The sequence below is a fragment of the Pteronotus mesoamericanus genome, unplaced genomic scaffold, assembly GCF_021234165.1.
Source record: "Pteronotus mesoamericanus isolate MK-2021 breed Mesoamerican mustached bat unplaced genomic scaffold, CSHL_Meso_final contig_2, whole genome shotgun sequence".
NCBI lineage: Eukaryota > Metazoa > Chordata > Mammalia > Chiroptera > Mormoopidae > Pteronotus > Pteronotus mesoamericanus.
Genome location: NW_026555084.1, coordinates 25,933,706 through 25,959,975, shown reverse-complemented (window position 1 = coordinate 25,959,975; position 26,270 = coordinate 25,933,706). Strand labels below are relative to the sequence as shown.

Here is a 26,270-nt window from a genome sequence, read left to right as displayed (position 1 = left end):
TCTGATCCTTCCCCCCAGCTCTCCAGCCCGAGCTCCAGACCCTTATATCCAGCTGCCCACAGGACACTCCCTCCGGGGGAATCAGGAGCACCTCCAACTCAGCAGGTCCAGTACCGCTGTCCCCGCACACCCGCCCCTGCTCCCTGTCCCTTATTGTAAAGCCAGTACCACCTTCCACCAACACGCCCGTGCCAACGGCACCGTAGTCATCCTTGACCCCTCCCCCCCTGCATCCTGTGCACCGCCTCCAGGTTCTGCTGCGTCCGCTACCCCCGGACGCCCCCCACCCCGGGATTTGTGGTCTCCCTCCAGGCTCACCTCCACTACCACAGGTCAAGCTGTCACATGGCGCCCTCCTAGTCACCTGACCTGCCTGCCTCCCCCGGCCTTGCCTTGTTATATTTCAGCTGATAGCCTGCTCCTGACACCGATGGATCACTTATCAGTCACCTGTCACCTGTAGGACTCCTCGCTTGGGTCTAGGCCCTGCCACACGGCTCCCCGCTTCCTCTACCCTTGACGCCACCATCCCCTGCTTCAGCCAGCCCGACAGCCTGAGTCCCCTGAATGTATGCTGGTTTTGCTTGCAAACTCCTTTGCGCCCTTCAGCCAGGTGTCGCCTCCTGCCAGGGCCTCTGCGGCCTCCAGGCTCCCAGGGCCCCAGCCGCCCTGCTCTGCCCCACGTCGTTGGGGGGCACACGGATCTCCCGGCTGTGAGCTTTTTCAGAAAGAGCCTGGATGCTATCCACTCACCCTTTTTTGTCTTCCCCAGGCCAGCAGAGCCAGGTAGCTACCTGGTGGGTGATTAATAGGTGCCTGGGTGAGTCCTCCCTCCCTGTGACTGTTGTTTACTGGCTCTGAGTTCCCCCAGGGCAGGAATCTTTGCGGCATCCACCTGGCCGCAGCGCCACACAGATATTTATTGAAAGAGAGAACGACTTACCAAGGTGACGGACCCCACCCTTCTCCAGGGTTTCCAAGAGCAGTTTACATTCTTTGGGCTTCTGTCAACCGTAAAATTTAGTCCCTGTCTATCTTTCAGTGAGCGAGCCTGGGGGACAGAGGGGCGCTCCAGGAATGCGAGGCAAGCCTGCCGGGGACAGTGTCGTGGGGCTCAGCGTTGGCTCCCCCACTTCGGGCAGGGGTTTGTAGCCTCAAGGCCAGTGGAAGATGTTCGGGTCCAGGGCCCGGCAGGCTCCACGAGGGAGTGCGGTGTACGGAGAGCCTCTCCTTTCCCGGGACCTGCAGCCTCGGTGCCAGGAAGCGGGCTGGGGAGGGGAGGGAGGACTGGGCGGCGGGCAGGGGCCGGGGGCGGGGAGGCACCGGGGCTCCCGCCCTCCGCCCGCCGGGCCGGCCTCCCCGCCCCTCCCGCCCGCTTATTAGCCGGGCCGCGGCGGAGGCGCCCTCACTGCCCGCCGCCCGCCCGCCGTCGCTGTGCGCGTCCCCGCTCCATGGCGCTCCTCGTGCGGCTGCTGCCCCTCGCCCTGGCGCTGGCCTTGGGCCCCGCCGCCGCCGTGGCGGGCCGCGCCAAGTCGCCGTACCAGCTGGTGCTGCAGCACAGCCGGCTCCGCGGCCGGCAGCACGGGTAAGGCGGCCACGCGCCGCGGTGGTGCTGGGGCGGGCTGGGGGCGCTGGGACAAAGCCCGCGGCGTGGGGCGCTTCCTCCGCGAGACCTGCCTGCGCGCAGTGGAGGGAGGGAGGGGGCGGTGGAGGGAAAGCCAGCGGCTGGAGCTTTGTGGAGGCCGGGGGCGGGAGAGCCGACCCGCCACCCCAGACTCAGGCCAGGAGCAGGAGACCCCCGGCCCGGGCTCTCCGCGTCCCCTCCCAGCAAACTGGAGAGCAGGGGAGTTGGCAGCTCTGCCCCGAGTCACCTTGCGGAGTTGGCCAAGGCAGAGACGAAGCCCACCCAACAGAACGCGTATTCCAGCCTAGCCAGGTCCTTGTCCAGCACCTCCAGGCGCGCCCCTGGAGCCACACGAGCTGGTAGTATCCAAGGCCCCAGGTTCCTGTTCACCTGGCCTGGCCCTGTGCCCACCACCTCGGTGTAGGCAGAGCTCTCTGGGCACAGCAGGGGCAGTAAAGGCAGTGTGGCATCTCCGCCCCTGCAGCAGGGAGAGCAGGAGAATTCCATGGCCTCACACCCATTGCACAGATGGGGAAACTGAGTCTGGAGGGGACACACCACTTTCCCATGGCCCTGCAGTATATACGCCGGAGCCAGGACTGGGGTCTCTCTTAAAACAATAGCTATGTTTGTAAATTTGGGACATTGTCATTGCAGATATTCCTTAGGGGTGTATCTGCATAAGAAGATGCGTTGGCTTTAGAAGGCACATCCAGGCAGAGGGTCTGACCTGGTAAAGACCTTGGCAAACCCAGGCAGAGGTGGGCAGCATGTCTACATCGCAGACCAGGCCACGCCGCTCACACGTAGCCCGCCTCCTGCCGGCCCTGTTGGGCCAACCCCTCTCTCGCCCCCGGGGGACACCGTGTGTGGGCAGAGCGTGCAGCCGCCCGAATGCCGCTGGGTCCGGCCTTCACACCCCCGTAGTGTCCCTGCCACCGGGTGACCAGGGAGGTCTGCACTCAGATCGCAACTCACTGCGAGGGGCGATCTGAGTTGACTTCATAGGACTTGATGAAGCCTTGGCCCCCACCCCCGGACTGCTGTGGGGTTCGGTGTCGTTCCCTTATCACCTCTGCCTGCGGCCCTCTGCCCTTACACGGCCTTTCAGGTGCCCAGGCCCGCAGGGAGAGGGACCCCTGGGAGCGAGTCTGACCGCTCTGCAGAGTGGAATGGAGCCAGGCTGTGCTGCAGACCCAGTGCCTCCCAGGAGAAGGAGAGTGCTAGCGATGTCCTGGGGCCTTCAGGGAAGGGGAGGAATCGCCTTTGCCTTAGGCTGGTTCAAAAGGGTGAGGGGACAGGTCAGAGAGAAGGGGGGGAATATGAGGCATCAAAGTCCAGATGGTAGCAACTGGCCTTCTCATTGTCTCTGCCCAGCTCACCTTGGTCCCCCTGCCTTGCTTGCAAATGGCACGTGTTACAGTCATGCCTGGGGGCGTGTGTTCCTCCTGTGTCTTAGCCACTGAGTAAGAGAAGCCCCTCGAGTCCCTGGTAGCCTGTCACCTAGAACAAGGTCCGTGCACAGCGCAGGGGACGTCCCCAGAGGTGTTGCCAGGCTCCACCGGGAACCACCTCTATAGCAAACCTCCTGTCCGAGCACAGAGGAGACACTAACCTGCCTGGAAACAGATTTGTTGTTTTGAATGCAAATGCTCTTTATTATGAATTTCAGGTATTAGATCAACTTTCTCTCCACCCCAGTCCCCAGTCCCCCTGCAGGCTGGCCCCCTTGGGTAGCTTCCTGCAGTGCCGTAGGAAGGCCTGTCGTGATTTGTGATGGGCAGAATGATCTAAGATGTCACATGTGCACCCCTCCCCCAGTAAAGCCTAGATGCTCGGGCAGATGGACTGTGACAAAACAGTGGCAGGTGGAATTGTGTTTACTTTGCTCTGACTGTCCCTGAAAACACCACAGGGCTGCGTGCCTGACACTTGGGTGTGGTGCCCTTTGCGAAAGGATAACCTTGTTCACGTTCCAGCCCTTCATTCAAAGTGAACAGTGGTGAAAAGGGGAGAAAAAGCTCTCTGCTGCCTTAAGGAAGCGCCGCGGGCCCCGCCAGGGCGCAGCCCTGCCTTGCCATCACCGCTCTTGCAGCCGCTGGTCCTGGCCCCATTTTACAGGTGGAGAAAGTGCAGTTTAGTGAGACGGAACGACCCGGTCCAAGCGCAGAGAGCCGCTGGGAGAGCAGTGACTTTGACGCGGTCGCTTTACTCCCGGCTGTGACTGTGTTGCCATAGGGAAGGAAAAAACAGTACTGAAAGAGAAGTAAAAATGCAATCACACTTCCGAACAACACCAACCAAAACTGGACTGAATTTCCTGAAGCACTTGCTTTTCAAGTCCAAGTTGAACTGCAGAGCCGCCGTGCTTGAGGCAGAAGGCCCAGAAAGGGCTTGCTCATTTCGATTAAACTTCGGCATCAATTCCTGTGTGCACAGCCCAGCCCCTCACCCTGGTGGGACAGGGCGGGTCACAGTGAGCCCCAGCCCCCGCTCCTGTCTCAAAAGGCAGCAGCAGTGGAAACTCACGCCACAGAAGAATGTGGGAGCCACATTCACGAGACGCTCGCTGAAGATTTGCCAAACGCCCACGGGAAGTTGCAGGGATTCGACAGTAATTGTTTCCTGCTTGGTCAGATAGAAGAGCTCTGGAGGTTGCGCACCTACAGGGCTGGAGTGTGGCCAGCAGGAAGTCTCCGGGGGTCATCTGGGGACTGCTGTAGCCTGTGACTCGCGGACAGCAAACAGAAGCAAGGTGCCTTCTTGTTAGAATCCTCAGGGAACTGCGGGCACTTGGCCAAACCGAGCCAGGACTAAGGGGACGTGGGCCACCTCCCTGCCAGCCTGGGGCTTCCTCTTCAGCCCTCACTGCTCTGGCCCTCAGCTTCTTGCATCAACTTGGTGACGTTTACCGTTCATCTTTACCTGCTGAACCACTGGACAAGAGGTGACAGCCACAGGGGCAGAGAAATAAAGGGTCAGCGTGCTGTCCCCCAGTGACCTGGGGCGGCAGGTATAGGCCTCACTGCATTATCAATGCCTTCCTGAAAAATACCATGCATGTCAAATGATGCCTGTTGAGTGCATTTTCACATAACAGAGGAACTGATGTGACAGAACAGTGCCTGGCCTTCCCTGGGCACGGACAGGGCTTGTGTGGGGGCCCTCAGCCTCTTCGCTTCGCTTTCCTCTGACTTGCGCTTCAGCCACACAGACTGCCTGCCTCCAGCTCAGGACGAGCCCCTCCCGGGGGTCACCACGTGGCCACAGCTAATTGCTTTCCCCAGGAGCCTAATGAAGCTCCCGCCACCACATGGCCTGGGCACGGATTGGGTCAGGACTTGGTACCCCAGAGTGCAACCCGCAGAAGCAGAACTCGTGGCGCTGGGAAAGCCTCCTCAGCCCAACCCCGGGTGCTCGCCCTCGGCTTGTCCCCAAAGCTACTGAGGAGCCTCCTGAACGAGGCGGTCCTGGGAGCAGTATTCTTATTCTGTTCCCTCACGTTCATTCCCAAGATGCTCCTTCCCTCCGGCCGGTCCTAGGCCCCGTTCAGAACACAAAAGAAAGAACCAGGCAGATCTCCTGCCATTAAGGTTCTTTGAAAGGCAGGGAAGAGAGGAGATATATGCGTCCTGATCAGTTCTAGGATTCCGTCTGTTACCCAGGGTCAAACGAGGGCATGTCCCAGGTCAGAAGTAGACAGAAGAGTGTCACCTGGTGCACCAGAAGGCTTTCTGGGGGAAGTGGGACTTGAGCTGGGGCCTGTGTATGAATGAATGAGCGTTCAGTGGGACGGGGTCTCATACGAAAGCCCTGACAGCAGCCGGCCGTGCCCTCATGCTTCCAGGGTGGCACGTGGACAGCTGTGTTTGGGAACCAGCAGCCGGTCTAGGGACACAGAGTGTGCCCGTGCGTGGAGCTGCCCGGGAGGCGCAGGGACCCGACCTTGGCCTCCCCTCCTGCCAGCAGGCCACCGCCGGTGGCACTGGGATGCCAGCGGAGAGCCTGCGGGCGTCCTGGCTCGGTGTGGGGTGGACAGGCAAAGGAGGCTGGGGCCTTCTCAGAAAGTTACTTCATTGACTTAGCAAACACATGACTTTTACTTAGCTTGCTCTCTCAATCAGTGACATGCAATCCAAAACTTTTAAGACACTTTTACTTCTGTTATCAAATGTCAGTGTCAAAGAAGGATACTTGCATGAAGAAATTATGTCCCTCCCTGCGTGATACACTTTGGCAGTTTTTAGTTTGGAGGGATACTTCTAGGAGGGTGGTGGAAATCTAGGTCAGGAGGATCAACATGTGCCCCAGGCCACCTCCTGGTACCAAGACTGAAAAGACTGTATCTTCTATGTATCTAGAATGTTCCAACATGCCAGGTGGGAAGGACATGGAGGTGGGCGGATGTGCGGATCATCTTGCTAACACTACTATTTTGTTTGCAGCCCCAACGTGTGTGCTGTGCAGAAGGTCATCGGCACCAACAAGAAGTACTTCACCAACTGCAAGCAGTGGTACCAGAGGAAAATCTGTGGCAAATCCACGTGAGTATGTGTGACCACCCAAGACCACCAGGCAGCAAGGGGGCTGGGCTCTGTGCCAGCCCGCTGCAGGGACCCTCGGCCCGGGCGGCCTCGGCGGTCCTTCTGGGAGGCAGACGCACGTGCAGACGTGCCAGCGAGCTGTGTGCCTGGGAGTGGCAGTGGTGGTAAGCTGGCCAGTTGTATTTTGCGTTTTTAAGGCTCCCGCTGAGACTTGGATACATTTTTCAGGGCTGATTTGAGATGACAGGGAGCATGGAATGTGGCGGGAGTGTGTGTGCGTTTCTTATTCCTCACTAAATGACACCAATGCTATGACTATGGAGAAGCCACCAGCCTGTGACCCTGGGAAGGAAAACCCCCTCGGTGAGCTGGTGCTCCAGCCCTGCCGTGCAGCGCTGAGGTGAACGTCCCAGAATGACGGCGAGAGCCTAGAAACATGCATGTTACCAGTCTGTCTAGCAGAGTAAGAACGTAGGCCACGACTCCCTAATTCAAACCCTGGCTTTGCCGCTTCCCTGGGCAAGTTGCTTCAGTTACCTCATCTGTAAAATGGAAATAACAGCAGGACAAACGTCCAGGACTGTTAAGAGGATTGAATGAAATAGTGCACGTGAGAGGCTCCCTGCTGTTCTCATCACCACTAGACCTTGCAAATCTAGGCCACACAAACAGGAGCGAGGGTGCCAGCGGGCGCGGGCCAGTGGTGACGGGCTTGTCAGTGCCTCTGCCAGGTGCAGGGAGGCGCGTTCTCCCGGCCACCTGCTGCCTGGTGCAAACAGGGTGGTGTGCACGTCCCAACAGAAGCCCGGGGAAACCTAATCTGTTTGGGTGCCACCCGTCAACAGATCTCAAAGCTGGCTCTCTGCTACAGACAGGAACACGTGTGTGTGACACCTCCTGAGCCATTTGGGAGGGCCTGACCCTCCTCTTGTCTGCCTCATGGGAGGGCGATGAGGCTCTAAGCTACTGTCTTGAACACTTTCCCATGTTAGGCGTTTTTAAAAGTGTTGCTTGTGACATTGCTTTTGAGCAGATATCTCCTTCAGTTTCATCACCAACTAAAGGAAGGTCAAATGCTCTCTCTTTAAAATGTACATGGAAATAAATATCCCAACTGTAATCCTTATTATGTTAGTCAATTATCCATCCTAGTGTGAATCCAGGGAAGTTAGGGGTCACGGCTGAGAGCTGGGGAGAAGCCAGCAGCTCCCTGGGAGCCTGTGACGGGCCGGTGTGACAGCCGGCTCCCCACTTGCCCAAGCCCAGCTCCAAAGCCAAGGGCTGAGTGAGCTCAGAGGACACACCTCCCAGGATCACGAACAAACACCCAGGGATAGTCCGTGCTGCTGTGGACAAAAGAGATTATGCAGATTCTGGACCACAGATCCTTTCGGGGTGCTCAAATTGAAAAGAAAAGTAAAAAGAAAAGGAAAGAAAAAAAAGACCTTGGCTTGGTGGCTCAATTGGTTAGAACATCATCCTGTACACCAAAAGGATGCGGGTTCGATTCCCAGTCGGGGCATATACCTAGATTGTGGGTTTGATCACCGGTTGGAGAACATATGGGAGGCAACCAATCAGTGTTTCTTTCTCACATGGATGTTTCTTTTTTTCTCTCTCTCTCTTCCTTCCTCTTGCTCTAAAATTAATAAACGATCCTCAGATGAAGATTAAAGAAAAAAGGAATACCTTTAGTACTCTGATTTTTCCCATGTGCATACATTATGTGCTCAAATAAACAATTACTTAAACACCAAGCCAGACCCCATATAATTGCTTCTTAGAAGACAACCCAAGCGTCAGTACTGAGCAGACCCGGATCCTGGGTCTCAAAGGGCTCTACCTCTGCGTCAGCGCAGGCTTCCCTAAAATGGACCTGCTCATGACGTCAAGCCGGCAATAGAGCGACATTGGCCACGGTATCCCAACTGGCCCTCATGGAGGCCTTTGCCTGGGCAGTTAACAGCAGTCCGGTAACGCTTCCCCATGGTCCCCAGGCTGCCACTGCTGTTGGTGGTGAGTCGCCCTGGCTTACTGGCGCCTGCACCTGCGTCCTTCCCCATCTGGGTGCCAGGCACAGCGGTGCGCCGGCAAATGTCCTGGTGGCCCGGCCCTCCCCTCTAGCTAGGCCTGACCTGCAGAGGGTGGCCCTGTCACGGTGCAGCCCCCTCACACCAGTGCGTGCAGGGCGTCCCGGGCGCTGGGACAAGGAACAGATGGGTGGGGTGCGGGTGCGGAAAGCGCCGTGTGCAGGCCAGGCCCCAGAGCCCAGGGCCAGGGCCCGGCCACCGCCCCGGCCTTACAGGCCAGAGGGGACGATAGGCGCGTTCAGCTCTCCAAAGGGGCCGTGGCATTGGGCAGCTTCAAAAGAGGGAATGAGGATAGAAAGACGTGGGGTGGTACAAAGCTTCGTGATCTGGGATAAGAGGGTCCCTTCCTGGAATGTCATGTGCGTGTCGGGAGGGTGGCACTGAGTCGGTAGAGGCCCAGAGCAGCCAGGGAAGGACAGGGAGAGCCGCTGTCCGGTGTCCCCACAGGCGCTGAGAAAGAGCAGCCATGCGGAGACCCATGTCAGAGCTGCTGCCCGAGCCCCAGGAATTAAATGCCGTGGGTGGCTGGGCAGGGAGGAGGAGGGAGCTGTGCTGGCTGGAGTTGATGTCACCCTGGTGAGAACGGGTCCCTATGTACATTTGTGTGGGTGAGGACCAGACTGCGAAATGGGGAGCAGGGGAGGCTGGGGGAGACTGCCTCAGTGCGGGGCCACTTTGGGCCCTGGGAACTTTCTCAGCAAGACTCCAGGGAAGAGGCTGGAGCAGAAGTGCACGGTGTCACAGAGAAGGAGAAGCACAGGTCACCAAGGGCCCAAGACCAAGGACAACTTGAACTTGAAAGCCAACATGTGGGGCGGGGGGGCGGTGTGTAGACTTGGTAGTGTCAGATCGCAGAGAGACCCAGGAGCCTGGAGCCACCTCCATGGAGGGAGGGAGGGGACATGCCACCTTAGCACTCCCCTCAGGGGACACTGCCTTGTCCTCAGACAGTAACTTCCCAGCTTTTCCTATAAGAGAAGAACTGGAGTCTTTGGTGCTGTTTGTCAAGCCAACATGTGGGCTTTACTACTGGAAGAGGTTGCTGGTGGGCCTCTCTTTAGTGACTTGAATGAATTTTATTACTTGGCGATTTCAGTTCGCTTTTATTTCAGACCCTAAGCAGCACCAGAGCAACACAATAGCTAACCAAACAATGGGAGCCCTGAGGGAGCCGGCTTGCCACTCAGGTTTTAGGCCCCAGTCTGTCTGGTCAGCAGCCACGGCATTTTTACGCGCAGTGGCCTGAGTGGTGGTGCAGGAAGCTGTGGTCCGAAGCCTCGCTGCCTCCCCACAGGCGTCCTTTGTGCAGACCCCAGTGCGAGGGAGGCCGAGTTCACAGCCAAGTCGGGGCTGACGTCATGGGGCTGTCACAGCCATCGCAGGAGCTCAGACATCGTAAACGTGGCACCTGGAGGCCAGGGAGCTGACTCGTTGGAGTGGCAGCTGTCCATTCCAGGAGCCTTGAAGTTGTTTCAAAAGCAACACATTTCACGAGCGCAGTAGCCCTTCTCCAGAGCCAAGATGAGCGGGCAGGACACTCCCCTTTCTCGAGCGGCGAGCGGCGCTTTGCCCCGGGGCTGAGATGCCAGTGCTGCTCCAGCGCAGGAACGGGCCTCTCCCCGAAGCCGCGGGTGGATGGCCGAGCTGCCCGTCTGCTGGCAGGGCAGCCAGGGTCACTGCAGTCAGGCTGCAGAAGAGCCTCCTTGTCCTCCCTGTCCTGTATCCCACAACTTTCGTCCCAAAAGGAGAAAGAAGAGGACGGTGACGAGCCATCTAGGGAGGCCAGGTTGTCCCCAGACCCGCACCAGTCCCTCCTTCCCTGTTTCATAGTCGCTGTCCTGCCTGCTGGGACCCATGGGTAATCTGTGCTGAAATAGCTGAGATTTGACATGCAGCCCACACCAGGGGTCCGCCAAATGTCTCTGTGGTGCAGGGCTTCCTGAAGGTACCGTCCCACTCTGCAAACTCCTAGGTGGCAGCTTAGCTGATGTGGAACTTTGTTCTGTTGAGTGTTTTCATGAATCCATGTACCATCTGGGGTAAGGCCCTGTGGTGGACCCCGAAAGACGCCCTTGTGGACATTTCCCTTACAAGGAAAATGACACTTTGCAGATATGATTAAGCTAAGGATCTCAAGAGGGGGAGATTATCCAGCACTATTAGGCCAGCCTGATGTAACCCTAGGGGCCCCTGTAAGCGGGAGGCAGGAGGGGCAGAGTCAGAAGCAGACAGACATGTGACAATGAAAACTGAAGCGGGAGTGATGCAGCCGCAAGCCAAGCAATACAGGCGGCCTCTAGTCGCTGGAAAAGATAGAGTGGCTCTGTCCCGAGAGGCTCCTGAGGGAGCGCAGCCTTTGCTTTTAGCCCCCGAAGGCCAATTTCTGAGGCCAGAGCTGTAAGATCATAAATGTGTGTTGTTTTAAGCTCCTAAAATCAAATTTGTTATAGCTGCAATGAGGAACGAATGGAGGCCCCGGCCGGTGTAGGACATTACTTTTAATGAAATTAATGAACCTCACTTGAATTTTAAAGTTTATACCTGGAGTTGTTAATGAAGCAGCTCAACAACTGAGCACTTAGTAAATGTCCAGCATCTGTTAAGTGACTTTTCTGTGTGAACTCCTTCTGTCCTGACAATTACCCTGTCAGATCAGTATGGGCATCAGCCCATTTAGGGAGGGGGAGACTGAGGCCCAGGAAGCCTCGGCAACCTGCTGGTCAGCGGGGGAGGTCGGCTTCCTGGCTCTGCTCTGCTGCCCCCAGGGAGAAGGAAGCCTAGCGCCTAATGCCAGTGAGCCCCCAGTGAGCAGCCCTGTCGGGCCTGGGCGTGTGGCCCCAGGTTGCTGCCTGCTGCCCTACAGCCCGTGGCTTTGCGCCCCAGGGAGGGGGCCTTCTCGGCGTCAGCAGAGGCCATTTGACCCAGAGTCACCAGCCTTCTCCCGGTTGCTCGCCCCCAGGCTGGTGTCATTCTGATCCCCTGCTACAGGGGCCTCCCCACCACCCCCACTGAGAGGAGGAAGGGCACGGAAGGGAGGAGACATGGCCAGCATCCAGGAGCCCCCAGAACGCCCCGCACCGCGCACAGGTTGCCACGGGCGAGCGCAACTACGTCTTCTGAAGACAGTCTCACACTAACCAAGCCGCTCCCTGAGGCATGGGGTAGTGGCGGAGCCTTGGGGGATGGACAGGAGGTTAAAACAAGCCCGTTTTCACTAGCGGGCTCAACGTTTTGATTTTCTCCTGGGAGGCCCAAGAAAGCTCAGCTGTGTTTCCAAGGCCAGCAGCACAGAAAATGAACCCCTCCAGGCAGCCAGTCTGTGGGGCACGCTGACTGTCTAGACAACATGGTCTGTGTTTGCTCTGCGACTCCTCTTGGAAATCTTGACATGCTGAATGGTTTACCTTCTGTCACAGGAAACCAGCTCTAGGCCCTGTTCCTTGCTCCACCTCCATCCAAAGTCTAGTTCATCTCTGGGGTATTTACAGCCACAATAGCCGGCCAAAAGCACGAAGCATACTTGGGCAAGAGTGATTGTTTTAATTTATTTTATTAGCTCCTTGGAAAATTATTTGGGGAAACACCAATAATTCTCTCTTAATTCAATCATGAGTAGAAATTGTGGAGGGGGCGGGAGGGGAGCTTCCTGAGCATCTTAGACCTTGGATTGACACTATGTTTGACTCTCCCCCAGTGGACCTCCTGAATCAGGCACTTTCCCTCACTTTCTTCCTCAAATTGTCCTTCTGGCCGGGGGAGCTGGAACAGTAACCCAGTGTCTCAGTGCCCTCGAGGACATGCTTTTCCTGACCCGAGGTTTTTACTTCTTGGACTGTGTTAGGCCAAGGAGAGCCAGGCGCCTTTCATTAGAACGGCTTTTGCGGATGGGATTTGACTCAAAGACCAACAACTTGGTCCTCTCTGCGCAGGGAAGCCCAGGAACTGGGGAGACACAGCCAGGGGTCCCCGTGGTCTCCACCCTTTGCTGCCTTCATCCTAGAGAGATGGCATCAGGCCCGCCACCTGTGGCTGCCCCAGCCCCATCTCCCCGCAGCACGGTGTTCTCGCCAGGGCCAGGGCCAGGGCCAGGGCCAGGGCCGCACACCAGGCTGAGAACAGAGGCTGCTTGACCAAAAAGATCCCGTCAAGATTGTCCCAACGGGCTGTCTTCTCGCTCTCCAGTTTCCAGCTGCTCTCTGCTGCTCAGGGCCCATGCAGGCAGGGTCCGAGGAGAGCGGCAATTGTGGGGGCAGCTGGCAGCAGGGAAGCCACCAGCCATGGTGGCATCTCAGCCCGTTGGGCTGCCAGGCTCGGGCGGAGAGGCCCGGGGGCCCCTGCTCCCCTCGAGAGCGCCAGGGGTCGGGACTGGGCGGCCGGAGGGCAGGGCAGGCAGAGGCTGTTAGCAGGGTGAGAGGAGCGGGAGGAAGCGCCCTGGCCCAGAACCAGGAGGAAGGCTTCAGCTGGGGCACTGAGGCCCTGCGGGGGGGAGCGTGCTGGGGAACACGGGCGCGGCGAGCCCACCTGGAGAGGCACAGCGAATGCTGACGAGGGGCAGCGCTGATCACGTGGGAGACAGCGCCCGTGTCCTCTCGCTGTCAAACTCTGCAAATCCGCCTGCTCTCCCCCGAGTAAGCGCGTTGACAAGAGCACCGGGAAAGGACCGGACTTGCTGAAATCTGAGGAGAGCCCTAGATCCACCCCACCCCAGCGGTGGTCTTCAGAAGCCCCTGCCCCTCAAGGCCCTTGCAGCGTCCTGATTCCCCCCAAGTGTCCTTCTCGCTGAGAGCCTTCTGCCGTGCGCTGCCCCTCCTCCCCGCCCTGCATTCTCCTGTGTCATCCTCACCACTTCCCTTCCGCACACACACATGCACACTCACACACTTGACCGCAGGAACCCGTCAACACTTGGGGGTTGTTTTTCTTTTGTCCTCAGTGAAATCCTGATGAGGGCCCCTGAGCTGTTGAACTCTCTTGTGGTTTTATGGGATGGAACTCAGGTTTTAACACCCTGGAAGAAGAGTCTTCTCCTGGTGACTCACGTGGCTCACCAGGGCCGGCAGGGCTGGGGGCCTCGAGGCACGGAGTGTGTAGCACCCGTGTGCACAGGGGTCCCCAGAAATAAGGGAGGCTTTGAGGGGAAGACTCATCCTCCAACTGTGCTTCTCCAGCTTCATGGAATGTCACCCGGGCACTGTTGGAAAAAACCTAAGCCTTCGGGGACTTGTCTTAATCCCCACTCCCTGCCCCAGCCACAGAACGCTGGTATTTGTCAGAGAAAGCCTGGGGTCCCGCACGTGGGCCCTGGTCCCCTGGTCCTGTGGGCTCAAGGCTTGGCGCTCCCCCGGGTTTAGCTGGGAGAGGCTGGCTCTCTCCTTCTTTCAGAGATTCCCTGCCCCTAGAAACAATGCCACTGACTAGAATTGTGAGCATGAGATCGGAAGGAAACTTAGAGATCATCCCGTTTAACTTTGTCCCATTTTACAGACCAGGAAACCGAGCCTCAGAGAGAGAATGAACTTTAAAAGTCACCTTGCTACTTACTGATGGATCACACACCAAGTCTCCTAATGCTCGTACTTAATTCTGTTATGCCACACTGCCTTTGAAAGGTTGAGTATCAATCGAGTTTTGCTTCAGTTTTGAAAGATGAAATTGTGGGTCAGTCAAGCAGAGTCCGGAGGAGCAGCCGGTTTAGCCCTCACAAGCACAGGGATGCAAGGCTAGAAAGGAGCAGGGTGGAGGGGGGCTGGAGAAAAGGGGGCCGGGAACGGCGGGAAGATGAAGAGCACCGGGCGAAGAAGAGTGTATGTGGCTTGTCACTTCTCAGCCAGATCCTGGGGGGGCGGGGGCGGGGGGTGAGAAGCGTGTCTGCCAATGACACTGTAGCTCCATGGCCGCGTGGGAGCCCTACCCAGCCTGTCTCGGCCACCACCTGGGATCACAGGCGAACCAGGCTTCATCCTCTCATGACCCACCAGGGCTTTCCTGAGACAATGCCGGTGGGATTGTTAGTCAGGGCGGAGTGTCGGGGTTCACTGAGAGCGCGCCACGCTCTGTGCGCGCGGCAAAACCCGCTTGCTTCCCCATCCGCCTGCCCCGTCTCGTGGCGTCATTCCTTAGCCCGGCCCTGAGCAGTTGTTGGCAGAGCCCGTAAAACCCGCTGCATTCTGGGTTCTCCACTGTCTCAAAGCGCACGTCCGCGTGTAAGAAAGGAAGCGGGGGAGGACGTGGCTGATTGCATCTGGTTTCTGAGCTGCCGAGGAGGGGCTGTGCTCACATTGTCAGTGTGGGGTGGCCTTAGGGGGTGGGGGTGGCGTAAAGGGGAAAGGGGGCCACATAGATGGTGGCAGAAGATTTGACTTTGGGTGGTAGACACACAATGCGATATACAGATCCCATATCATAGGATTGTACCCTTGAAACCTACATATTATTAACCAATATTACCCCCAATGAATTGAATATAAAAAAACTTTTTAAAGAGGGAACACCTACTTCCTTGCAATGATATTTGACAGTCTTGGGGCTTCCCCAGAATATGGGGTTAGATGAAGCTCTGTGTTCCATACGTCCAGAAGGAGGTAAATGTTCCGCGATGGACAGGTCTGAGTGAGAAGAGAAGTTTGTAAGTTTCTCTGCCAAGCGATGTCAAAGTTTCCAACTGCATCCTGCCAGGCTCCTTCCTCCAAATAGACTCTCGCAAACTGGCAATGCTGGTTGCCCCCAGAAAGGTGGACGGGATGGTTGAGGGATCGGGGCGGAGGGAGAACACTTTACTGTATAATCCTTTGCATATTTTCAATTTGAAACCATACAAACGTTTTCATTGATTAAAATGTTTTTAATGTAAAAAATTTTTACAGCGTCTTGATAAAAGGAGCTTTGTTTTCATTTTAATTTTTAAAGTTTGATTGTGAAAACTGAGAAAACCTTGATCAATACACACTGTCCTCCTCCTTGGTTATTAAGCCGGAGAGCTAGAAGGACATGAGAGATTTATTCCAGCCACCATCACACAGTGCGCACGTGTGTGTCACAGATGAGGGAACTGCGACCCAGAGGCTGGGGGGGGGGGGGCTGTTCCCGGGCGGGGCCAAGGAGTCAGCGGCAGCCGCAGAGCCGGGACAGGTCGAGGCTCTTTCTAGCCCTCCCTGCTGCCTCTCAGGAGCACCAACTGTTGGGTCCCTGGGAACTACACCAGAGATAAGGCCTTGACGTATTTTTCAAATCCTGCTGTTGAATATGCTGCCACTGTCCCCTGACCATTTCCCAGTTGGCAGCTGTCAGGAATTTCTACAGAGCGGAGGAGTGACCAGCTCCTTGCCAATGAAAGCCATGAGTGTGTCTTAGTGAACGACCACCCGCCGTTTCCCTTCCTTGTCAACAGAGGCCATTCTTCCTGGGGAGAGGGCTGCTGTTGTGAGGAGGGGGACACCCTGCTTAATGCTCCCTGTGTGCGTCTCATTGCAGAGTCATCAGCTACGAGTGCTGTCCCGGGTACGAAAAGGTCCTGGGAGAGAAGGGCTGTCCCGCAGGTGAGTGAGCCAGGCCTTGCCGGTGAGTGCGGATGGAGGGCAGAGGTGGGGGAGATACACAGCCACACAAAGGCAGCCGGGTCTGAGTGGGGCCCGAGGGATGGGGCTGGGCGGGCTGCCCCCAGCCCCCCAGCCCCGTGTGCCTCTGGCCTGCAGGCTCCATGTCAGGGCCAGAGGACAGACGCCGCAGACTGACTTCCCCGTGGGGCCCTTCCTGTTCAAGCCGACTTCCTTAACCCGCAGGGGAACAGGCTCCAGCCCTGACCTGCCCGGGCTCGAAGGCTCAGACCTTGTCAGCCCTGGCTGGGAGTGATTCTAAACACAGCCAGTTTCCTGACCCGCGTGCTAGAGAGCAGACAGGACGGCCGTGGCCTCCACTGGGCTGGGGACACCGCCTCGCTCCGCAGAAACCTGCTGCATTGGGGTTCTGTCGCGAGGGGAGCGGCAGGCCAGGCGGGCTTATCCCCAGTCAGCAAAGGTGCCGCGAAAGGCCACATGGGGCCAAGGACTGCGTGGCACCTGTGAATGTCATCAGAGCCTTCCTGTTAGTTCCCATACACCACCAGGGACTGTGCAGAGGAGATTTTTTGTAAATTTTGAAGTATGTGCTATTTTATTAGTTGAGAATATGAGACCAAAACTTGAAAGGAAAGGGGCCCGTTTGGTGGACGCCAGGGTCACCACAGGGTGTGGTCGGCACGGGCCGGGCCCTGGCCTTCCTGGCCTACGTGGAAGGGCAGGTGGGAATGTGGGATGGGGAAGGCGCATGACCTTGGAATAGGGGAGCCCACCTCTGAGCCTGAGGGTCACGGCCTGGGCCACGAACCGCAAGCTCAGTGTGCGAGGGACAGCCCTCCTCAGCTACTCGTAAATACGCAGAGCGTCTCGAAGATCCGTGCGGTTCTTTCATTCCGGGAACCAGTTTCAACAATTAGATGAATCTGTCAGGATATCTGTATCTGGTGTACATTCCTGCCTGTATCATCTCAGTGCCTGGGGACTGAAGCTTTGCTCTGATGTGGTTAAAATGATTAAACATTACCAGTTGGTCGAGTTCCAGTAGGGAGGCCTTTGACCGAGTGCTGTTAAGAGGCGCGCCACAAGCTTTAGGCCCCCGCTGGCAGGCCGTCTCCGGGCCTTTCCCAGGCCCCTTCCTGCAGATGTGCCACCCTCTCCCTGCGACAGGGAAGGGCATGGTCCACTGGGGGTGGCCTCACAGCCCGCCCCTACCCCGTCTTCCGCCCCTGCAGCCCTCCCGCTCTCAAACCTTTACGAGACGCTGGGAGTCGTTGGCTCGACCACCACTCAGCTGTACACGGACCGCACTGAGAGGCTGAGGCCCGAGATGGAGGGGCCCGGCAGCTTCACCATCTTCGCCCCCAGCAACGAGGCCTGGAACTCCTTGCCGGCTGTGAGACGACCTCCCTCTGCCCAGGGGCTCTTGCCTTACTCCCCAGGCGGGTGGGCTGGTGGGCATGAAGGACGAGACTCTGTAGGGATTTCCCACTGTCTCAGGAAACAAGCCAGGGCCTCAGGCTAAAACAGACCTCACTGGGTTCTTCCAGTTGGACAGGCCACCGCAGTGTCCTCTGAGGAGGGGTCCTGGCAGAATGGAGGCCTGGGTCACCCAGGCTGCAGAGCATCTTGGCCAGGGTAGCAATGCCCCAGCTCTCGAGCCTGAGGTCTGCAGCCCCCTAAACGCCACACTGACCTTCCTCCCAGGAAGTGCTGGACTCCCTGGTGAGCAATGTCAACATCGAGCTGCTGAACGCCCTTCGCTACCACATGGTGAACAGACGGGTCCTGACGGACGAGCTGAAACACGGCCTGGCCCTCACCTCCATGTACCAGAACTCGGACATCCAGATCCACCACTATCCCAACGGGGTAGGGCGTCCCCGAGACACGGCACTGCCTGCGCCCACGGCGGGGCTGGCGTCTGAGGGCTGGTCCCGCAGGTGGCGCAAGCTGCAGATAACCCTCTGCCTCCTGCACCTGCTTCTCCTCGGGCCCCCAGTCCCACAGCCCGTGGAACCCACATGCTGCGCGGGGGCTTCTCTGCCTGGGGCTTCGAGTCGGCGCTTCTGTGGGTTAACCACTCGTCCTCTCTGCTTCTCTGGGCAGATCGTGACCGTCAACTGTGCCCGGCTGCTGCAAGCCGACCACCATGCGACCAATGGGGTGGTGCACCTCATTGACAAGGTCATCTCCACCACCACCAACAGCATCCAGCAGATCATCGAGATCGAGGACACCTTCGAGACCCTTCGGGTGAGGCACTGCCCCAGGCGGGGGCCCAGCCCAGACTGCCTCCCAAGAGGGGCTGCCTCTGCGGGAGGAGCCGAGGGCCTCTCCATGTTCACGGGCGTTTAGGGGACACAGAACACGTTCCTCTAAAAGCCATGAATATGGAGAATCCGTTAACCGGACCCTCCGCTTGGCCCCAAGGGAACAACGTGGTCACAAGCCGTAAACCCCCCAGCCCATCTTCTCCTGTGTGAAGGTTTCCTTTCCTTGACTCTCTGGAAAGTTCAGTGGCTTGTGGCTGCAGCAGGTCAAGGTCCTCCAAGTGGCCAGACCTGCCCCATGGACTCCAGGGCTTGGGACACCTCCTCCCAGGCGGTGGTTCCCACACATGGGACTAGAATATATGGCCAGTCGGGCTGCATGATCTTCTTGACATGTGCCTTCCAGGGGACCCCTGCTCCAGCCCTACCCGTGTTTCCTTGGAGCCCAGGCCAGCAGAGAGGGACCCCAGAAGATGGTCTCTGCCCCACTGCCCAGCAGACTTTTGTCCTACAGCTCAGGGGCAAGCGGGCGTTCCTCTTGGCAACGGCCGCCCAGAGGAAGTGAATATGGGCCGCCCCGTCAGGGTTTTTGCCCTGATTCAAGAGGAACTTCCTGACCACAAAGGATGCTGTGGGGAGCGGGGCGGCTCCTCCCCTGGAGATCTCCAACACACAGAGACAAACACCCCCGGGCTGCTCTGGCACTGAGGGGCCCAGGGGGCGGCTCAGGAGGGCCCTGGGGACTCTGCTGCCAAGGCTCTTCTCCTGCTTTCCTTCCGGGTCACTCACGGGTCAGGAGTCTATTCAGGAACGATGTTCCCACAGAGTGGGTGGCGCATCTTTGGAGGAACATCGTTTCATCCCCACTGAGGGACCTCTTACTGCGTAGGTTCGGCACACAGACTTCCTTGCTTCTCCCTAACACCCATCTTTTCTTCTGTGAGCACGTATTTAAGTACCTGCTGCTTCCCAGGAGGTGTTGTACATGCTAAGGGTAGTCAGGTGAACCAGACACGCACATGCCTGTCCTCCATGGCAGGTGTGTTCTTTCCGGATGGCCCGGAGGCGAGCAGCAGGCCAGTGGGGCCCGAGGGCCGAGGACCGAGGAGGGGGGTGTGGCCAGGCGGGGGCGGGGCGGGGCCGCTCCTTCGGGGCGCGCAGAGCTGGCCAAGGACTGCAGCTTCATCCTGAGGGCGGCGGGAGGCCGTTTGTGCTTTCAGGCCATTCTAGCTGCTCTGTAGACAACAGGTGACACGACCCTTATACTCACAGGGCTCACACAAGTCATCGTTACTAGTAACTATTTAATTGCAACATGAGAAGGACAGCGAGCTGTGCCAGTGTGTGTAACAAACAGACCCGTTGCCTGGGGGCAAGGGCAAGGTGAGGTGGAGGTGTGAGGCAATGTCACACTGACTACCTAGAGAAATGACGTTTTAGTTAGAGTCCAAAGAAGGACGAGGAGTCACAGAAGCAAAGACAGGGAAGGGCAGGGGCGCAGGCTGGAGGCGGGAGGGGGAAGGCATGTGAAGCGCCTGAGAGGTGGCCACAGTAGCTGGGCTCAGGCTGGGCAAGGCCCCATGGGCGGCCGGGGTAGCAAGTGCGCTGTGGTGCCGCCCCCCTTTTCATCTTGGGCTTCTCTTGAAGCCCGGAGGCCTCCGAGGGAGGCCCGGCGAGGCGCGTGTGTGTCCGTGGAAATTGCCAGAGCCTTCAGGGTACGCTCCGTCTTCTCCCCTCCCCCACAGGCTGCTGTGGCCGCCTCGGGGCTCAACACCCTGCTCGAGGGCGACGGCCAGTACACCTTCTTGGCCCCCACCAATGAGGCCTTTGAGAAGATCCCTGCTGAGACCTTGAACCGGATCCTGGGTGACCCAGATGCCCTGAGAGGTGAGTATCCCTCAGTTTATGTTGTCGCCTCATGGGGGCAGCCGTACTGAGCCCAAGGCCTGCTCCCATCTGAGGTGCACACACCGCCTGCATCCTGTCCCGTCGCTCCAGGCGGCCAGGTCTCTGCAGAGGCCAGGGCAGGGCCCTGGCCGGAGGGGCGCATCCGGGCTCAGGCCAGCTTTGCCGAGGGACGTACTTGGGCGGAGGAGGGAGGCAGAGCTGGAGAGCAACGCAGGTCCACGCCAGACGCAGGGATCGCTGAAGGCCTCTATGGTCAAAGGCAGAAGCGGGCAGCCAGGTGGGCGGCAGCTTGGCGGTATGGGGCGGGGGTGGCTGGTCCTGGCATCCTTGAAACGGAGTTGTCACACTGACCCTTGAACGCTTCCCATGTCTGGCCAGGGGTGTCATGGATAATCTGGGGTGATAGTCAAAAACCGATAACGTCGACTCTGGACTCCTCCTTGCCAGGTCGTTCCTCACCCTCTCCAAGCCAGGGGTGTGTTGTTTGTTGCTGGAGGAGCGGGTGCCAAGCCTGCCAGGAGGTTAGAGGGGAGGCCAGGCCCTGCGCCGACTGCCAGCCTGCCCCTCAGCTCCAGGACCACCGAGCTGCTGCCCCGTGACCCAGAGGGCTCTGCAAAGGGGGCAGGCCCCAGTCCCCTGTGGGCCCCCACCGCGCCTATTCCTCCCAGATAGAATCTAGGGACGGCTTCGTTTCTTTTGAATCTATTTAAGCCCCCCTTTGAAATGCGCTATCGACAACACCTGGTGCATTTCTAACACTGTGAATGCGGAAGGTGCTCCTTGCAGCCTTGCAGGGACAGGAAGGGGTGCGTGCCAAGTGCACAGATGGGAATCCGCTGTGTCCTGATGTTGTGCTGCCTCTGTGCGTCTGGCCTGAGCCAGGAACTGGGCCACAAAAGTGAACACGATACAGCCTTTGCCTGCAAGGAAGTTTAAGGCTAGTGAGGATGACAGGCTTCAAAACAGGTCACAGTGACAAAGATGCCCACCATGAGGGCAGGACACGGGTTGGGCACATGCAGCCTGAGGGGTCTGGGAGGCTTCCTGGAGGAGGTGAGTTGTGGGTCCATCTCAGCAGAGTTAGCTTTCCACTTAGAACTGTTTTCCTTAAAACACGTTTGTACAGAGCATACTTTTATCTTGTAGATGTCAAAACTTCTTATTATAAAGTGAACAAAACCACCCCTAATTTATCCTTTATGTGCATCTGCCTTTTTCTGCTCTGTAACCCGTTTTCTCAAAGCCAGAGCCCTCTGTGGGCGCCGAGCTGGCAGCTGGAAGGCAGGGGCCGTGAGTTCATCCCACAGTGTCCTGTTGTTCCTAGTGGGTTGACAGATGGGTGAGACTCAGCCCCAGGCCAGTGTGCCCCATTGGAGGACTGGCTTCCAGCCCTGGCCCTGCTCGCCCTGCGGGTGGCCCTGGCAGGTCACCTACCCCACCTCTGCTTTCAGTTTCCGTCCCCAGGAAGCTAAATCCCCAAGGCCTCATTCCCATAGGGACCTTGTTGTCCCCTCTCTTCCGCCGGCTGAATTGGGTCAGTGCTGGCTTTCAAGTCCCCTGGCACTTCTGCAGGCGCCCGAGGGCTCTGCAGGGCCCCAGAGCTTCCTCCTGACCAAGGCGGTGCGGTTTTGGCTCCCACGCTCAGGACACACTGAAACGCGCCTCTGCCGTGAGAATAAGACAAAAGGTCCATGGTGACTTCCGTGAGGCGCAGTCCCAGAACCTACTCTGCCAGGCTGGGGCTCGGGCACAGGCACCTCGGGGCCTCTGACCCCTGTCTGGTCCCTAAAGCAGCACTTGGACAAGTAATTAAGGGATTATATATGTATGATCTATGGTGGGGTAAATGGGGCGGCAAAGACCATGCCTTACTGGCCACCATTCCCAGCCCCTAAGACAGCTTGGCAACAGTGGTCCTTTGGGTAAAATGTACAAAAGCAAATAAAATGTACAAATAATTCATAACCCCATTTGCTACAGTTTCCGTCTTTTCCCCACGTTTTACATTTTTATTAAGGTCAGTAGACACGAAGTCCCAGTGTAAACTCATGTGAGTTTTTCCCGTATCCCTGAGGTTCAAGCACTAGTAGGCTAATCACATGTATTGGGCGTTTACTCTTGGCACTGTGCCTGGCGCCTCGCAGTCAGAGCTTCGGCCTTGCACCGGCCCCAGGAGATGAATGCTCTGCTAATCTCCACTGGACTCGAGTCCCACAGTTGGTAAGTGACTGAGCCGGGATTCAAATTCAGGCAGCCTGACCGCAGAGCCGGGCTAGTGGTTGAGGGACCGCAGGCAGGGGGAGACACACTCCGGGCCATGCGGTGCCGCAGCCTCGTCTGCAGGTGGGCGCCGGAGAGCACAGCACCCTCGGAGCCATGGGCAGGCTGCCCTGACCCGCCCGTGTGCTTCGGCCCCCAGACCTGCTGAACAACCACATCCTGAAGTCAGCCATGTGTGCCGAGGCCATCGTGGCGGGGCTGTCCGTGGAGACCCTGCAGGGCACCACGCTGGAGGTGGGCTGCAGCGGGGACATGCTCACCATCAACGGGAAGCCCATCATCACCAATAAAGACGTCCTGGCCACCAACGGTGTGATCCACTTCATCGATGAGCTGCTCATCCCAGACTCGGGTAAGCCAGGCCTCGGGGGGCCTCAGTTTTACCAAGCCCACTGTCCCTTCTGCCGTCCACGGTGGCAGAGCTGGGGGAATTCAGGGGTCTTGGGGGCCGATTCCTCACCTGCACCCAGCTCACAGCCTGTCAGGAGGGAAGGCTGGGCGCCCAGTGGGCTGTGGCCCGGCTGCAGAGAGTCCTGGGATGCAGGCCCGGAGGCAGCGGAGAGCCACCGTAGGTGCCGGGGGAGGGAGCGATTCGATCACCGAAGCCTGTCAGAAGGTCGGCCCACCCCAGCTGGGCACGGAAGGCCTTTGCGTTCTCCGTAGCGCACAGGCATCCCAGGTTCACTGGCCCTGGGAGAAATGACCGAATGGACTATAGCTTGGGTTTCATTTAGCATCCTAGCCCCATTCTGGAATTCGAGAAAGGTCTATGTCCCATGAGTGCTGAATTTGCAAAGGAAAAACCGAACCAGAAGAAAACTCTTTCCATGGGTGTGGTCGCTGGCCTTCATCTGCTCTTCAGAAGCTGTGGCATAGACGGTGCTGCCTTTGCCCCGGGCATTAGACAGTGCCCTGACTAAGGGCTGGGACAGCCGCCGACCCCTGCCGCATGGAGCCTCGCCTCGCTTCGCTTCCCCGACCAGGGAGGTTTTCTGGGTGACCGTCCACTGACGACATGAGCCTGCAGTGCCCCAGCAGTGTTCAGAGGTGTTGTTGACTCACGAGGTGACATTCCTGCTGATGTGTGTCAGGCTCTGGGGTGCACAGATGACAAATGAAAACAGCACTTTTAACTTTTGAACCCACTTTCTTCTCCTTTGTAGCCAAGACGCTGTTTGAGTTGGCTGCAGAGTCCGATGTTTCCACCGCCGTTGACCTTTTCCAACAAGCGGGCCTCAGCTCTCATCTCTCTGGAAATGAGCAGTTGACTCTCCTGGCCCCCCTGAATTCCGTCTTCAAAGGTAACGTAGGGAAGGCATCGCTGTGAATGTGTCGCTGGGGAGCACTGCCCTGCCGCTGTCACCTCCCTGATGGATAGCGCCCTGCAGAACATGAGCCCTCCCGCCCAGCTCAGCCGAAAGCAGATGTGACTTCACCAGGAACTCCAGAGCCGCTGCTGTTTTCTTTGGCAGAGCAAAGAATGCATTTGGGGCTCTGGCCTTCAGAACTCAAGAGTTCGCATCCATGGGGGGAGCAGGGCACTCCCCTGCCTCTTTATTTGCAGGGACAATGGCCAAAGTGATAGTCGGCAGTCAGAGGCGGGATGCAGCTGAGTCATGGCCATGCGGAAGGCGGAGACGGTCCGTGGTGTCCGTGCCTGCCCCTCCCTCTCAGGGCAAAACTCCAAACGCCCTCGATTATCTGGGCCGCCTTGTGTTTTTTTCTAATTCACAGAAGGTGCCAGATGTTAAGGAATATTGCGGCCTCCCTCGATTTCTCAATCTCCGGCTCTAAAGTCAAGGACAGACGGGCTCTTCGCTGCACTTGCCTCCCCTCGGTCTCCCCGGGGCGTGCGCCGGAACTGACCACCCCTTCTCTTGCAGATGGGACCCCTCCCGTTGATGCCCGTACGAAGAACTTGCTTCTGAACCACATGGTTAAAACCCAGCTGGCCTCCAAGTATCTGTACCACGGACAGACCCTGGACACTCTGGGCGGCAAAAAACTGAGAGTTTTTGTTTATCGTAATGTAAGTTCTGGGTCCTCGACCAGGCCCCTCCTTTTCTCAGCTCTGAGAAATAGAAGCTGTATTAGTGTTAAAAAAAAAAAATAAGGAAGGAAGGAATTTCTGCAAAGTGTATCTGACCTCAAAGGATCCAACAAGCCTTTGCAGAAGGATTAGAACCTCTGTTTGTGGAGGCTTTCAGGGAGAAACCATGCCCCTGTCTGGCCTGGCTGGGTGGACAGCAGCCCCCCGGGAACTCAGGGTGGGGAACTCGGGGTGGGGGGATGGAGGTCTGACTCCTTCCTGGCTTAGGCGCAGAGAAGCCCCCTGGACCGAAGCGCAGCCCTCCTTGGTCCAAAGGGTCTCCTCTCTTCTCCTGTCCCTTCTCTCTCTTCAAACCCAGCAGCTGCCCTGGAATATCAGGCAGGAAGCACAACACAACACAGCTCTTGCTTGAGACCAGCCAGCACCACCTGACCACAGATCGTTGACATCTGTTAAATAAGAAATGGATAGACGTGGCCTGGCTATTTGGTCATTGTCAGTGGACCTCACGTGTAACGTGATAGTCTCATTACGGGGCCTCTGGGGCCCTCTGGAACACTGCTTTTATGTTTTTCTTCCCTGGAGAAAATACATCCGTTTATCCTAGTCTTGAAAACCCAGCCCTGTGTATATTCATTGACATTCATGGATGACGCCCTCAGCACACATCAGGGGGCTCCTCCTTGGGGGATAACCTGCCCTCTCTCCGCCCCCCCCCCCGCCTCCACACAGAGCCTGTGCATCGAGAACAGCTGCATCGCCGCCCATGACAAGAGGGGACGCTACGGGACCCTGTTCACCATGGACCGCATGCTGACCCCTCCAATGGGGACCGTCATGGACGTCCTGAAGGGGGACAATCGCTTCAGGTGACCAGCCCCATCCCAGGGCGGGGCTTCTGCCAAGGGGTCATGCTGGGGAGGACACTGGGTTTCAGCTATTTGTCAAGTTCCCCCCTCCCCCTGGGCATCAATGAACACTAGTGACACTGGTGTGACCTTCCAGGTTTGTGGGAAAGATCAGGGAGACAGACCTTGAAAGGCTCAGCTGAGAAAATGGGTTACTTGTGGGAGTATAGCCCTCCCCCGTGGGAAACAGGGAGGGCCTGCACTTTTGTTATTCAAGTGCAAGGAAGGCATCACACTCTCAACTTAAAGCCCGGGGTGAGCCAAGAGCACCCCGCCTTGCGCGCACATGCGCCTCACCCTGTGCCGTGTCTGCCAATTGCATTTGAAGATTTCTTGCCACTCCTTCTCAGCCTCCTGGTGTCCGCTTTCTGGCCTGTTTTCTCCATTTCTGACTGCCTTGCTCACCACTAGGCGCTGTGACATGGCGTGCCTCTTGTTACCCAGGTCAGCCACCAGTACAGCAGCCTGGGAGACTTACCCTCTGCCCTCCCCGATCACATCCCCGGGGCCCAGTGGCTCAGCCAGGCTCCAGAGCAGCTGTGCCACTGCCCCTTTCTTCCTTGTTCCCCTTCTGGCTTCTGACTTCTGGCCGTTTAACCGAGCTTAGCATTTAAGGAGAAAAGATAGAGACTGGATCGTCCCTTTCTGTGCATGGGGTGGAGGGGGGATTTCCAGTGCTCTGGGCTCCAGCTGCCTGCAGTGGGGGGGAAGGGTATGTGAGGGAAAGGGACACCCCCAGCTCCAGGCGGGTGACGTCTTTTGTGCGTCTCCCCACAGCATGCTGGTGGCCGCCATCCAGTCTGCAGGGCTGACGGAGACACTGAACCGGGACGGGGTCTACACAGTCTTTGCCCCCACGGATGAAGCTTTCCAAGCCATGCCACCGGAAGAGCGGAACAAACTTTTGGGTAAAGACCAGCTTAAGTCCATGCTGCAGCTTCTCTCACGTCGCTGTGTCAGTCAGGGTCCCCACAGGAAAGAGTTGACGCATTACAAAGGGTTTGACTGAAAGAAACAGTAACAGTGAGAGTTGGCAGAGGTGT

General features: G+C 57.8%; 1 protein-coding gene across 1 annotated transcript in view; it reads left to right on the top strand.

The window, feature by feature from the left end:
- Window positions 1-1,410: 1,410 nt before the first annotated feature.
- Window positions 1,411-26,270, top strand: part of TGFBI (transforming growth factor beta induced) — a 31,525-nt gene continuing 6,665 nt past the window's right edge. The window contains exons 1-12 of the mRNA XM_054567976.1: window positions 1,411-1,585; window positions 6,070-6,168; window positions 15,729-15,793; window positions 17,044-17,204; window positions 17,516-17,680; window positions 17,918-18,064; window positions 19,827-19,968; window positions 22,409-22,621; window positions 23,433-23,570; window positions 24,153-24,298; window positions 25,052-25,188; window positions 26,005-26,135. Of these exons, the coding sequence (XP_054423951.1) occupies window positions 1,452-1,585; window positions 6,070-6,168; window positions 15,729-15,793; window positions 17,044-17,204; window positions 17,516-17,680; window positions 17,918-18,064; window positions 19,827-19,968; window positions 22,409-22,621; window positions 23,433-23,570; window positions 24,153-24,298; window positions 25,052-25,188; window positions 26,005-26,135 (1,678 nt within the window). The 5' untranslated portion in view covers window positions 1,411-1,451. The remainder of the gene's footprint in view (window positions 1,586-6,069; window positions 6,169-15,728; window positions 15,794-17,043; window positions 17,205-17,515; window positions 17,681-17,917; window positions 18,065-19,826; window positions 19,969-22,408; window positions 22,622-23,432; window positions 23,571-24,152; window positions 24,299-25,051; window positions 25,189-26,004; window positions 26,136-26,270) is intronic.